This window comes from Petromyzon marinus, chromosome 61 (genome assembly GCF_048934315.1).
Source record: "Petromyzon marinus isolate PM22_M1 ecotype Great Lakes invasive population chromosome 61, UKy_Petmar_22M1.pri1.0, whole genome shotgun sequence".
Classification (NCBI taxonomy): Eukaryota; Metazoa; Chordata; class Hyperoartia; order Petromyzontiformes; family Petromyzontidae; genus Petromyzon; species Petromyzon marinus.
The window spans coordinates 453434-466880 of NC_133727.1; the positions used below are offsets into that span (position 1 = coordinate 453434).

Genomic DNA, 13447 nt, shown 5'->3' on the forward strand with positions numbered 1-13447 from the left:
CATTGCGTGAAAATGTATAGCAGCCAAATGCTCTAAACGCGTGTTTTTTAATGGGGAGGGCAAACCCGAAGGCCCCGGAGAAATTCCCACGGGAAGAACGTGAAAACTGCAAATATACAGCAGCAGCAGGCGGCATACAGGGTTGGGATCGGACCCACGACCTCCTGTACACCAGGCGAGGCGGTTAATATATCTCGCCACGGTGGTGAGATGAGCGAGAACTCATCCTTGCCAGGATCTTTCCTGGCAAGGATGAGTCGCCTCCTTACCAGACACGCGCTGAGGAGGAGAGGCTTGCGGAGCCCCAATGTCTGCTGGTGTCACACCTTGACGCCACGTTGTGTTCGCCTGCTGCAGCAGCGGTGTAGGGAATTCCTGCCAGGTTTTCGCAGTAGGGAGGATGGAGGGAGGGAAGGATTGGTGATCGCCGTGTAAATTCCAATCAAGAAAATTTCCGAATTCATTTTCAAACGTTCACTGATATAAAACATCGGGAGAAGAACAGTCGGGCTCAAAAGTGTAACAAAAATAATCGGGATGTTTTGCGTATTTATTAAACCAATTAAATGGAGACGTCTTAACCGATGTGGAATTTCAAATGGGATAACAAATTTTGAAAAAAATTCATACTCTGGGCTCGTCCGGGATTTGAACCCGGGACCTCTCGCACCCGAAGCGAGAATCATACCCCTAGACCAACGAGCCACGGATACCACCACCCCGCCGGGTCTCCCTCTTAACGCCACCATCTCACCCTCAGGTACCTTCCTCAATATTGGCCGTCGAGTTTAAAACGTGTTGTTGACAAACAAAAAAACAATAAACTTACGTTTCATCGTTTTATTTGTGTTCAATTGTAACAACAGACGGCTGTGTATGCGTTTAATAATAAATATATAATTCGGGCGAACTCCGCGGTGACGTCACGCCGCCACAACCCGGAAGTGACAACGTGGCAGACGAACGGTGAGTGATCCTCGCTCTCACCTCGCTCTCCCCTGACTCTCACACTCCCCTGACCCTCGCTCTCCCCTCGCTCTCCCCTGACCCTCGCTCTCCCCTCGCTCTCCCCTGACCCTCGCTCTCCCCTCACTCTCCCATGACCTTCGCTCTCCCCTGACCCTCGCTCTCCCATGACCCTCACTCTCCCCTCGCTCTCCCATGACCCTCGCCCCTGACCCTCACTCTCCCCTCGTTCTCCCCTCGCTCTCCCCTCGCGCTCCCATGACCCTCACTCTCCCCTCACTCTCCCCTGACCCACGCTCTCCCCTGACCCTCACTCTCCCCTCGCTCTCCCATGACCCTCACTCTCCCCTCGCTCTCCCCTGACCCTCACTCTCCCCTCGCTGTCCCCTGACCCCTGACCCTCACTCTCCCCTCGCTCTCCCCTGACCCTCGCTCTCCCCTGACCCTCACTCTCCCCACGCTCTCTCCTGACCCTCACTCTCCCCTCGCTCTCCCCTGACCCTCACTCTCCCCTGACCCTCACTCTCCCCTCGCTCTCCCCTGACCCTCGCTCTCCCCTGACCCACGCTCCCCCCTCGCTCTCCCCTGCCTCTCTCCTGACCCACGCTCTCCCCTGCCTCTCTCCTGACCCTCACTCTCCCCTCGCTCTCCCCCGCACCGCTCGTTGCGTGTGGACTGTTGAGTTCTCCACGAGTCCCAACTGCGGCCGCCGCCGAGATTCGAGGCGAGGTCGTGGCCACGTGGAAGGGCCCCTGCCTGTGCTGCTGCTGCTGCCGCCGTTATTCGGAATGTATCGGCTGTCCTCGTATCTTGTCCAGGGAGGCCTATACTGACGGGCCCTGCCTTTGTGTGAGCCTGCCACTTTGTCGTCCTTCCGTCAGCACGGTTGGTTACGTACGGTGCGAAAGAAGTTGAACATACTGTACATACAGTAGGCCCAGCATCGTCACCACGAGCGGCATCGGCAGACTGAACACCGTCGTCATCATCAGAATCGTCAAAGATCCCCCGTATAGCCTTTCACAGACTCGGGGCAAGTGCTATTCTGAAGGTCAGCAGCACCTATGAAGGGTCAGCACGGCACCCGAGGGACATCTGTGAAAAGAGCTTCATAGCTCATCGAATTCCTCCAATCTAAATAAAGATTCCGATGGGGGTGGGTGGCCAGCACCTCGCCCGACTGCGTTTGTCACCGATGTTAACACATCACATCAGGTACTTAATTGAGGCTGAGTCGACCTAGGGGAGGCCCAGGACCGGTTGAGATAATGGTCACCGGTGTTGGCCGTGAGCGGGGATCGAACTCGGGTCGCCGGGTTCGTGGCGCGGCGCGCTAACCACTGCACCACCGCTCCCCATATCGCCACCACCATGCTCTTCATCATCAGCAGCGACTCTATCACAGGAGTCTTCCCGTCATCATCAGCAGCAGCCTCACTGTCATAGTCATCATCAGCAGCGACTCTGTCACAGAAGTCTTCCCGTCATCATCATCAGCAGCAGCCTCACTGTTATAGTCATCATCAGCAGCGACTCTGTCACAGAAGTCTTCCCGTCATCATCAGCAGCAGCCTCACTGTTATAGTCATCATCAGCAGCCTCACTGTTATAGTCATCATCAGCAGCGACTCTGTCATAGAAGTTTTCCCGTCATCGTCAGCAGCAGCAGAGTTTACGAAGTTGTTGAGCAAACTGTCCAGGATTGGCTAAAAGCTCGCCCACTTTTCACCCTGGCAACTGGGGAGCCGCACAGACGAAGCGTTACTAAGCTCAGTACAACTAACGACAACATATTCAAGAAGAGACACACGACATATATGCTGTTAGAAAGAGGGATAAAAATTACTCTTAATTTTTCAACTTCACCGCCATCGTCGATAATCATCACCATCAGGGCCATCGTTTGCATCGTCATCTTTTACTCTCATCACGGGCGGCGACGCGGCCCAGCGGTTTGCTAGCACGTCGTTTTGGTTATGACTGTGGTGCCTGTAAAGCCATAAACTCGCTCCCACTCACAGCGGACGTTTAAGATGCCGCGACCCCATTTGAAAGCGCAGGCCACCGTGTGCCGTGTGGTGCCCGTGGAATGGTCCAAGTTTGCCACGCATTTAAAATATTTGACGATTCCGAATTGTACCCGGCAATCATAGATGGATGGATGGGTGCGTCGTGGGAGGGTGAGAGTGTGAATGTGTGGACGGGCTGAGTGAGCAAGCGAGTGAGCGTGTGGGTGGTGCTGCGTGAAGACGTTTGGCACGGTGTGGATGTTAGGCGTGTGATCGTTTCAACAATTACCTCTCTGTGAAATTAATATGCCCACTGAGTCAGCGCAGCGTTTATAGATGCAGTCACATTTAAAGAATATGTACATCTGGAAAGGTTGCACATAGAACAAGACATAATGCAGGCGGTGATGGCACTCATAATAAAGGTTTTTTGGGTTAGATTGCATAAATATAAATGTGTCGTTAAACCCGCCACCACCCGACACAGCCAATTAGTAAGGTTTGTCACGTAAACAAAGCGTGCCAATTCATCACGAGTACAGCACACCGGTGTGTTGGAGAGCAAATCCACAACATTTACAATCTGAGTACGACGTTTACAATTAATAACAACCAGCTTCATCAGGCGACAGCCAGATATTGGTCGCGAAAGCCTCCTCCTCCTCCGTGTTAAACCAGTGACGGCACTATTTGGCCACGCGTAGGATGGACAACAACAGGAAAATTAAAGGTGACTTGTTGGGAAAAATGGAAGGATGCGGAAAGAGGGGAAGACCTTACAGAGAATGGCTTGATTGCGATATCAGAGATTGGTGCCAGGAAGATGTGGCCACCTAACGAGCACATTGGCACAACAAGACAGAGAGGAAAGTGAAAAGAAATGACGAAATGTGCAGTGGACATACCTGCTGGGGGCTGTCTGCCCGTGGATCGTGATGATGAGGTGATGACGACATTTGGAAGGCCTCTCCTGAAAACGAGGCCCGAGACTCGGTGAGGATTTCCTGGCCGGGGTAAAAAGTCATCGCTAGGCCTCGGCATGATGGAAATCCCGCATGTGTATATGTTTGACTCTGTGTGTGTGTGTGACTCTGTGTGTTTGTGTGACTGTGTGTGTGTGACTGTGTGTGTGTGACTCTGTGTGTGTGTGACTCTGTCTGTGTGTGTGTGTGTGTGACTCTGTGTGTGTGTGTGTGATTCTGCAGGTTGCAGCATCGACCTGTAAATCCGGCACCATGTTTGGAGATTACGGATCCTTCTTTAAAGGTAAATCCAGCCAAGATCTACAGGTTAAACCCAGCCATGAACTACAGGTTAAAGCCAGCCACGATCTACAGGTTAAACCCAGCCATGAACTACAGGTTAAACCCAGCCATGAACTACAGGTTAAACCCAGCCACGACCTACAGGTTGAATCCAGCCAAGATCTACAGGTTAAACCCAGCCATGAACTACAGGTTTAATCCAGCCAAGATCTACAGGTTAAACCCAGCCATGAACTACAGATTAAATCCAGCCATGAACTACAGGTTAAACCCAGCCATGAACTACAGGTTAAACCCAGCCACGACCTACAGGTTGAATCCAGCCAAGATCTACAGGTTAAACCCAGCCATGAACTACAGGTTAAATCCAGCCAAGATCTACAGGTTAAACCCAGCCATGAACTACAGATTAAATTCAGCCATGAACTACAGGTTAAACCCAGCCATGAACTACAGGTTAAACCCAGCCAAGATTTACAGGTTAAACCCAGCCAAGATCTACAGGTTAAACCCAGCCATGAACTACAGGTTAAATCCAGCCAAGATCTACAGGATAAACCCAGCCATGAACTACAGGTTAAACCCAGCCATGAACTACAGGTTAAACCCAGCCATGAACAACAGGTTAAATCCAGCCAAGATCTACAGGTTAAACCCAGCCATGAACTACAGGTTAAAGCCAGCCACGATCTACAGGTTAAACCCAGCCATGAACTACAGGTTAAACCCAGCCAAGATCTACAGGTTAAACCCAGCCATGAACTACAGGTTAAACCCAGCCAAGATCTACAGGTTAAACCCAGCCAAGATCTACAGGTTAAACCGAGCCATGAACTACAGGTTAAATCCAGCCATGAACTACAGGTTAAACCCAGCCATGAACTACAGGTTAAACCCAGCCAAGAACTACAGGTTAAATCCAGCCATGATCTACAGGTTAAACCCAGCTATGAACATCAGGTTAAATCCAGCCAAGATCTACAGATTAAACCCAGCCATGAACTACAGGTTAAATCCAGCCAAGGTCTATAGGTTAAACCCAGCCAAGATCTACAGGTTAAACCCAGCTATGAACTACAGGTTAAACCCAGCCACGACCTACAGGTTAAACCCAGCCAAGATCTACAGGTTAAACCCAGCCATGAACTACAGGTTAAACCCAGCCATGAACTACAGGTTAAACCCAGCCAAGATCTACAGGTTAAACCCAGCCATGAACTACAGGTTAAACCCAGCCAAGATCTACAGGTTAAACCCAGCCATGGACTATAGGTTAAACCCAGCCAAGATCTACAGGTTAAACCCAGCCAAGATCTATAGGTTAAACCCAGCCATGAACTACAGGTTAAACCCAGCCATGAACTACAGGTTAAACCCAGCCAAGATCTACAGGTTAAACCCAGCCATGAACTACAGGTTTAACCCAGCCAAGATCTACAGGTTAAACCCAGCCATCCGTCCCTCGTCGTGGTGATGAGTCATGCCCACCGACCTTTCTTGGGCATGCACCCCATGATGGGCCAGGCTGTTGCCGGGTTGTAAATAAAAAGAGCGTCTTGGCCGTGAATGCCATTCTATGGAAATTTATGTAAGCCTCTGGAAGTAAAATGGGTCTCTGCGAGTCCGTAAAATTCAATAGGGCCCTGCGGTGGCGAGATGTTAACTACCTCACCTGGTATGCAGGATGTCTTGGGTTCGATCCCAACCGTGACGCCTGCTGCTGTATATTTGGAATTTGCGTGTCTCTGGATTTTTCAGCGGGTCCTCCGGTTTTTCCCTCCACATTCAGCATCGACATGTGATCAGAGTATTTGGCTGCTATAAATTTCCACACACGATGAGCCACTCGGTCGAGCTATGATTTGTGATCGCTAGGTCGTTACCTGGTAGAATAATATGAGTTGATAGTTACGTAGCCTCGTGTCTCTAAACGTGAGTGTGTCGCAATAAACCATTCACTCACCCACCCACCCACCCACTCAACACTCGCCCACCCACTCGCTCACTCACTCGCCTCCGCATCACCCTTCCATCGCCACCCCCGCGGTCCTCCGCGTGCGCCCGCCCCGGTGAACGCGTGCCGCCGCCCCCCCGCCCCGGCAGGCCTGCTGCTGGGCGCGCTGTGCTGCCTGCTGGCCACGATGGTCGGCAACGTCATCCACAGGAAACCCACGCCGGCCGAGCGCCGGCACGCGGATCACCCGCACGTGCCCGAGTCGGAGTCGTCCGAATCTCACGACCACCGCGGCCGCCACGACGACCTCCCGCCGCGGCAGCCGGAGCAGCGGCGGCGGGAGGCGAGCGAGGCGCTGCGCGTGCTCTGCATGGTGATGACCAAGCCCAAGACCCTGGGCCACTGGGCGGCGGCGCTGGAGACCTGGACGCGGCACTGCGACGGCACCGTCTTCTACAGCCCCGAGGAGGTGAAGGCCTACCGCTCGGTGGCGGTGGGCGCCGGGGACACGTGGTCGCAAACGGCGCGGGCGCTGCGGCACGCGTACGACGCCCACGCCGTCGTCGCCGATGGCGGGGAGGGCGCCGGCGAGGAGGGCGCCGGCGACCGCCGCCCGTTCGGCTGGTTCCTGCTGGTGCAGGACAGCACGTTCGCCATCGTGGAGAACCTCAAGTACTACGTGCACCGGCAGCAGCGCTTCCGGGACCCCGAGGAGCCGTTCTACGCCGGCAAAGTGGCGTCGGCCGGGGAGCTCAAGTACGCCGAGATGGCGGCGGGGCTGGTGCTGAGCCGCGGCGCGCTGCACCGGCTGCGCGCCGCCCTCGACGACCGTGAGCGCTGCCCCGAGAGCGGCGGCTTCCTCTGGAAGACCACGGCGGAGAAGCAGCTGGCGACGTGCCTGCTCAACGTCGGCGTGCAGGTGAGCCGCGCGGGGACGGCGGCCGCGGGTCGGAGGTCGGAGGTCGGGCGGGGGCAGCGACGCGTGCGGCGGTGACCCGGCGTGGGCTGCCTGCGTCCGACCCCGGCCGGCCGAGGACCGACCCGTCACTCCGCCGGACGCACGGACGGGCGGATTCGGTCGTCTTCTGCGGGGCCCACACGCACCACCGTTTGGTTCCGCTTCCGGACTCGGCTCGACCAACGGCGGGCGAGACGAAAAGAGCTCCCGTGCCGCGCGGACGCCGCGCTGGGAAAGCGCCGACCGGCGCCAACCTCGGAGACCAAGTCCCTCTTGGCGTCCATAGGAGGGGGGCGCCGCTCTATCAGAAATATTTATCGTCGTCGCCCGTTGTCACATCCTCCCTCCCCTCATCTCCCTCCCTCCCCTCTCATCTCCCCCCGCGCTCCGTCCGCCAGGTGTACAACGCGGAGGACGCGGAGAAGCGGGAGCTGTTCAGCTCGCAGCACGTGGACAGGCTGGTGAGCGCGGCGATGCAGCGCGCGTCGGAGCGCGGGGAGGCCGCCGAGGGCTGCTGCTCCGACCTCGCCGTCACCTTCGGCGGCGTCTCGCCCAACCAGATGCGCGTGCTCATGTACGGCGTGTACCGCCTGCGCTCCTTCGGCCGCTCCTACGCCGACCAGCTCTACTTCCTGCCCGTGCCGGGCGCCGATAACGACTGAGGTGCGGCGGCGGCGGTGGTGACGACAACGATGATGGTGGCGGTGGCGGGGGTGATCATGGTGGTGGGGGGTGGGGGTGGTGACGATGATGAGGATGATGGTGGTGGTGGTGGGGGTGGTGGGGGTTGGGGGTGGGGGTGGTGATGATGGTGATGATGGTGACGATGATGACGACGATGATGGTCGTGGTGGGGGTGGTGGGGGTGATCATGGTGGTGGGGGTTGGTGGTGGTGATGATGATGAGGATGATGGTGGTGGTGGTGGGGGTGGTGGGGGTGATCATGGTGGTGGGGGTTGGGGGTGATGACGATGATGAGGATGATGATGGTGGTGGTGGTGGTGTGGGTGGTGGGGGTTGGGGGTGGTGATGATGGTGACGATGATGACGACGATGATGGTGGTGGTGGGGGTGGTGGGGGTGATCATGGTGGTGGGGGTTGGTGGTGGTGATGATGATGGTGGTGGTGGTGATGATAATGATGGTGGTGGTAGGGGTGATGATGGTGGTGGGGGTTGGTGGTGGGGGTGGTGACGATGATGACGGTGGTGGTGGGGGTTGGTGGTGGGGGTGGTGACGATGACGGTGGTGGTGGGGGTGATGATGACTGAGGGTGGTGGTGGGGGTGATGATGGTGGTGATGATAATGATGGTGGTGGTGGGGGTGATGATGGTGGTGGTGGTGATGATAATGATGGTGGTGGTGGGGGTGATGATGGTGGTGGGGGTTGGTGGTGGGAGTGGTGACGATGATGACGGTGGTGGTGGGGGTGATGATGACAATGGTGGTGGCGATGGTAGTGGGGTTGGGGGTAAGAATGGGATGGGGTTGTGGGAAAGAAAAGAGCTTCGTTGTGGTGGTGCTGCCGGTGATGGTGATGATGGTGGCAGTAGTATCAGAAATAATACCGTCAGCAGCATCATCACAGTCATCATCATCAGTCGCATGCGAATACTGATGCTACTGATGATGATGATGATGATCGCCATCATCAACAAGTAATAGGGGTCGTTAAAATAATTGACACCACTTTGTGATAAGTTAACAGTGGTCATCTTGTGGATGTCCTGGCCCTCGCAAGGAATGTGGAATGCACCACCACCACTGGCCCCGGGGCCACGAATGGAGATGAGCACCGCCTGTGCGAGTCGGCGCTCCGTTGTGTGTTTATTAAACCAGCGGTTCTTCACCTGGGGTGCGTCACGCACACCGTGGGGGCGTGTGACGCCCTTACTGGGCGTGCGAGACGTGGACAGATCTTTTTAGAAGGTAAATCATTGAAAATACAAATTTAGCACGGGCACGTACGTCCAATTACCTTGTTTCATCAACCCCTATGTTTGTATTAACATCGTTCATTGTTTTAACGGTTGGGAACCAAAGGGGTGCAAGGCTGCAGTAAAGGTTAAGAACCGCTTCTTTAAACAGTTGAGAATCGAATGGGCGGAACGCTATCCGATTGGTCAAATTCGCATCACATGACCATGATACCTGAAGCTGCTTCTGGGCCCACGGGGCGGAGCGGAGGGCCCAGGGGCCGGAGGGAGGCCCAGGGGCCGGGCTATGAAGGGGTGTGGGGTGTCAGTGGTCTCCATGCGAGTCTAAGAGTATCTGTTAGTCTATGGGTCTCTATGTAAGTCAATGGGTCTCTGTATGGGTCTCTCTGTGAGTCACTGGGTCTCTGATTCAGTGGGTCTCTGTGCGAGTTTCAGAGTATCTGTGTGAGTCTATGGGTCTCTGAGTGAGTCTTTAGGGTCACTGTGAGTTTACAGGTTTCTGTGTAGGTTTGTATGCATGTTTACGGGTCTGTCAGTTTTACGGGTTTCTGTGTGAGTTTATGGGGCTTTGTGAGTCTATGGGTCTCTGCGTGAGTTTATGGGTTTCTGTGTGAGTTTATGGGTCTCTGAGTCTATGGGTCTCTGTGTGAGTCTATTGGTCTCTGCGTGAGTCTATGGGTCTCTGCGTGAGTCTATGGGTCTCTGAGTCTATGGGTCTCTGTGTGAGTCTATGGGTCTCTGCGTGAGTCTATGGGTCTCTGCGCGAGTCTATGGGTCTCTGCGCGAGTCTATGGGTCTCTGCGCGAGTCTATGGGTCTCTGCGTGAGTCTATGGGTCTCTGCGTGAGTCTATGGGTCTCTGCGTGAGTCTATGGGTCTCTGCGTGAGTCTATGGGTTTATGTGTGATGAGTCTATGGGTTTATGTGTGATGAGTCTATGGGTTTATGTGTGATGAGTCTATGGGTCTCTGCGTGAGTCTATGGGTCTCTGCGTGAGTCTATGGGTCTCTGCGTGAGTCTATGGGTCTCTGCGTGAGTCTGGGTTTCTCGGCGAGTCCGTGTGGGTCCCTCCAGCGGCGTACCGAGCTGGTGTGGAGGCGGTGCAACTGCACCAGGAGAGCCCCCTGCAATCCCAGCGACGCGCTGCGCCGCCGCTCCTAGCCCAGGCTGCCGAGCGCAGGCAATGCACGGCGCTAGGTCTGGGTGGCGAACGGCAAATCTGTCCCAAAGTGAATATTCGTTCTCCTGTTAAAATCTGCCGGCAATCTATTCTATTCTGATCCAATCTACGTATTTAATTTACCAGGTTAAGGTGAGGCAGCTGGCACGTTGCGCGGTTTGTGGCACAGTCACCCGCGCTCGTTCACTCCCTCTCCTGGTACGCAGCAGGTCGTGGGTTCGATCCCCACAACGACGCCGCCTGCTGCTGCTGTATATTTGGAGTCTGCGGTGTCTCTCTCCCCACGTTCGCGTGGATTTCTCTCCCGAGTCCTCCGGTTTTTTCCCCTCCACATTTAGGATCGACGTCACGCACTCAGAGTGATTGGCCGTTGACATATATATTTTGCCACGCTATAACAAGCCACTCCGTTGGTTTGTTGTCGCGTGGTTGCTTCTGAAAAAGAGCTGCACATTCGTCCGTCCGCCAATTTCTCCTGGTCGTGCAGCCCTCCGACGCGTTGCCATGGGGGGTCGCACCCCCTGCTCGCCGATCGGCACGACGTCAGAGGTTCTCCGGCTCCACGCGCCAGCCGGAGCTTCGTCAAAGGGACTGGACGCTGGACGCGGAAGTCATTTTGGTGAAAAACGATTCTTCTTCTTCGTGGGTTTGTTTTTGCCGGTTCCCGTACGTGTCCCCCTGCGCATCGACGATCCGGGGCGGGGCGGCCCCGCTCGCCGGCCACGCGTCCTGAGCCCGGCGTCCTGGGCCCGGCGTGACGCAGGCGATGGTGGTGACGACGTCGGTGGCGGCACCGATGCCTGCCCATCACCTCCTGTCCATCGGCACCGCGCGGAAACAGAGTTGAGACTTCCCCCTCCCCTCCCACCGCAGCTGTCGCGGTGCGATCCGACTGATCTGTAGAGCAATACTCAGGTGGTCACACCGGGAGGTGACTACTACGTGGAGGCTCCCCAACTGGACCACGAGGCCAGCTTGTTGTGGCCGTTGTTGTGGTTGTTTTTTGTGGGTTTTTTTTGGGCGGTCGCCGATTCCAACATTTTTGTTTGCGAGACACTGGAACACGGCGGCGCGTTGATTGCCACTCGTTCGGTTTTAAATTATGCAACGGCAAGGCTCGCCCGCGACACCATTGTAACGCGACGCGATGTTAACTTTCACGGCGTGACGGTGGTTGGCTTCGCCTCGACTCTTCAAATCGCGCCTCTCAACTTGCTTGCGTTTCGCGCGCCTTTGCCCGTGACTCGCTGCCGCAAATGTAAAGGGCGCCTTGCCTTAACGCCGTGCTCTGCAACGCACGCGGCTTCCCGTCTTACGAGGTGCAATTATAAAATATTTAATTACCTACTAACAGCAACAAGAAGCTACTTGATTCGTGGGCCTAGGCCCGGCAATGGGGCGACACCGTGTCGAGATGTTAACTCCCTCACCTGGTCTACGGGAGGTCGTGGGTTCGATCCCGACCCTGACACCTGCTGTATATTTGGAGTTTGCGTGTTTTTTTAATCCCCGGGTCCCTCCGGTTATTCCCTCCACATCTAGAATCAACGTCACACGTTTACGAGTATTTAGCTACTTTTATGAATGTCCACGTGACGATGATGATGACGATGATGCTATAAGCCACTTCGTTGAGCTACATAGCTCAGTGGACCTTACCTGGTAAAATAAAAACAGTTATTAGTTAGTACGGGACAGTGTTGCCTCCTTGCACTCCAGGGTTTTCTCCGACACGTACAAACGCTCATGAATTGAGAACATCTTAATATATATAGAGGATGGCAGAGCCGCGTTCAAAGTTATTATGTAACCCCCAAGCCGTCAATTTCTCCGGAATTACAACAACAAAAAACAGCTGTGGGATTGGTAGTGGACCTTTAATTTACAAATGTAATAACCGTCCTACAAAAAATTAAGTACTTTTTTAAATAAATTACTAAAAAGTACTAAAAATTAACCGAGGCACGAGAATCACGGGAATGGTATTTTACAAATCGGGGTGATACAATCGTCGCGGGCCGGGTATCGTACGACGCGGGGTTATCGTACGAAGCATCGTAGGGTATCGCAGCGAGCTTCGTGCTTGGATGATTGATGCAGGCCCGCGCAGCGGAATCGGCGTGCGCGCGCGGTGCCATCGAGCGTCCGGTCGCAACGTTCACGAGCGCGGGATCGCGACGAAGATTTCCACGCGGCAGTCAATTTAAAAAATAATGATAAAGCAAATTTTTATTTAAAGCTTTCGTGACTTCTAGATTTGAAGCTTTCGTGACTGCAAGGATCCATACTCTTTGGTTCTATTAGGTAAAGTCACGTAGGTAAAAAATAAAACAACAAAAATCACGACGTTTCGGCCACAACACAAGTGGCCTTCATCAGGTGAAGGGACCAGACTGTCTCGAAGACTGCGCTGGAGTGAAACAGAGCCAAGCTCAGACCGCGGCCTTTAAGCTGTGTGAGAGGGATTAAGGTGAAGGAACAAAACTGTCGGGATGACAGAGCTGCAATGAACGCTGGGTGAGAGAAGTGGGGCACCCCGACAAAGGAGTTTACACATCATCTGTTTAGAATTCAGAAGTGAGTGTGAAGGCGATGGGTATTACCTTGTGGTCACGGCATCTTTTGCGTCTCGAGACGCTGACCTTCCTCAAAAGATGCCGCGACCACAAGGTAATACCCATCGCCTTCACACTCACTTCTGAATTCTAAACAGATGATGTGTAAACTCCTTTGTCGGGGTGCCCCACTCCTCTCACCCAGCGTTCATTGCAGCTCTGTCATCCCGACAGTTTTGTCCCTTCACCTTAATCCCTCTCACACAGCTTAAAGGCCGCGGTCTGAGCTTGGCTCTGTTTCACTCCAGCGCAGTCTTCGAGACAGTCTGGTCCCTTCACCTGATGAAGGCCGCTTGTGTTGTGGCCGAAACGTCGTGATTTTTGTTGTTCTATGCTTTCGTGACTGCAGTGATAATAATAAAGCAGTTTCGTGGGGAAATTGTTAATAATTATTGATGTGCACATTTATTTTGTTCTTGTTTGACAAGAGTGTGGCAATTGCAAGAACCACGAGATGTATAATATTTTTGCCCTCTATAGGGGGGCGTGTGCGGAGTTGTGAAATTGAGAAGACAGCTTTGTGAACGTTGTTTCACGATGTAAATAAAATCGTGAAATGCCA

General features: G+C 54.3%; 1 protein-coding gene and 1 non-coding gene across 2 annotated transcripts; one reads left to right on the plus strand and one right to left on the minus strand.

Moving 5' to 3' along the window:
* Positions 1-633: 633 nt before the first annotated feature.
* Positions 634-705, minus strand: TRNAP-CGG (transfer RNA proline (anticodon CGG)). Its single transcript has one exon. It is a non-coding gene; the product is annotated as a tRNA-Pro (tRNA).
* Positions 700-13447, plus strand: LOC116955724 (C1GALT1-specific chaperone 1-like). Its single transcript, XM_032976990.2, has 5 exons — positions 700-966; positions 4181-4241; positions 6344-7113; positions 7551-7815; positions 10758-13447. Exons 2-4 carry the CDS (start codon positions 4211-4213, stop codon positions 7812-7814), a joined length of 1065 nt encoding a protein of 354 aa, XP_032832881.1. The 5' UTR covers positions 700-966; positions 4181-4210; the 3' UTR covers position 7815; positions 10758-13447.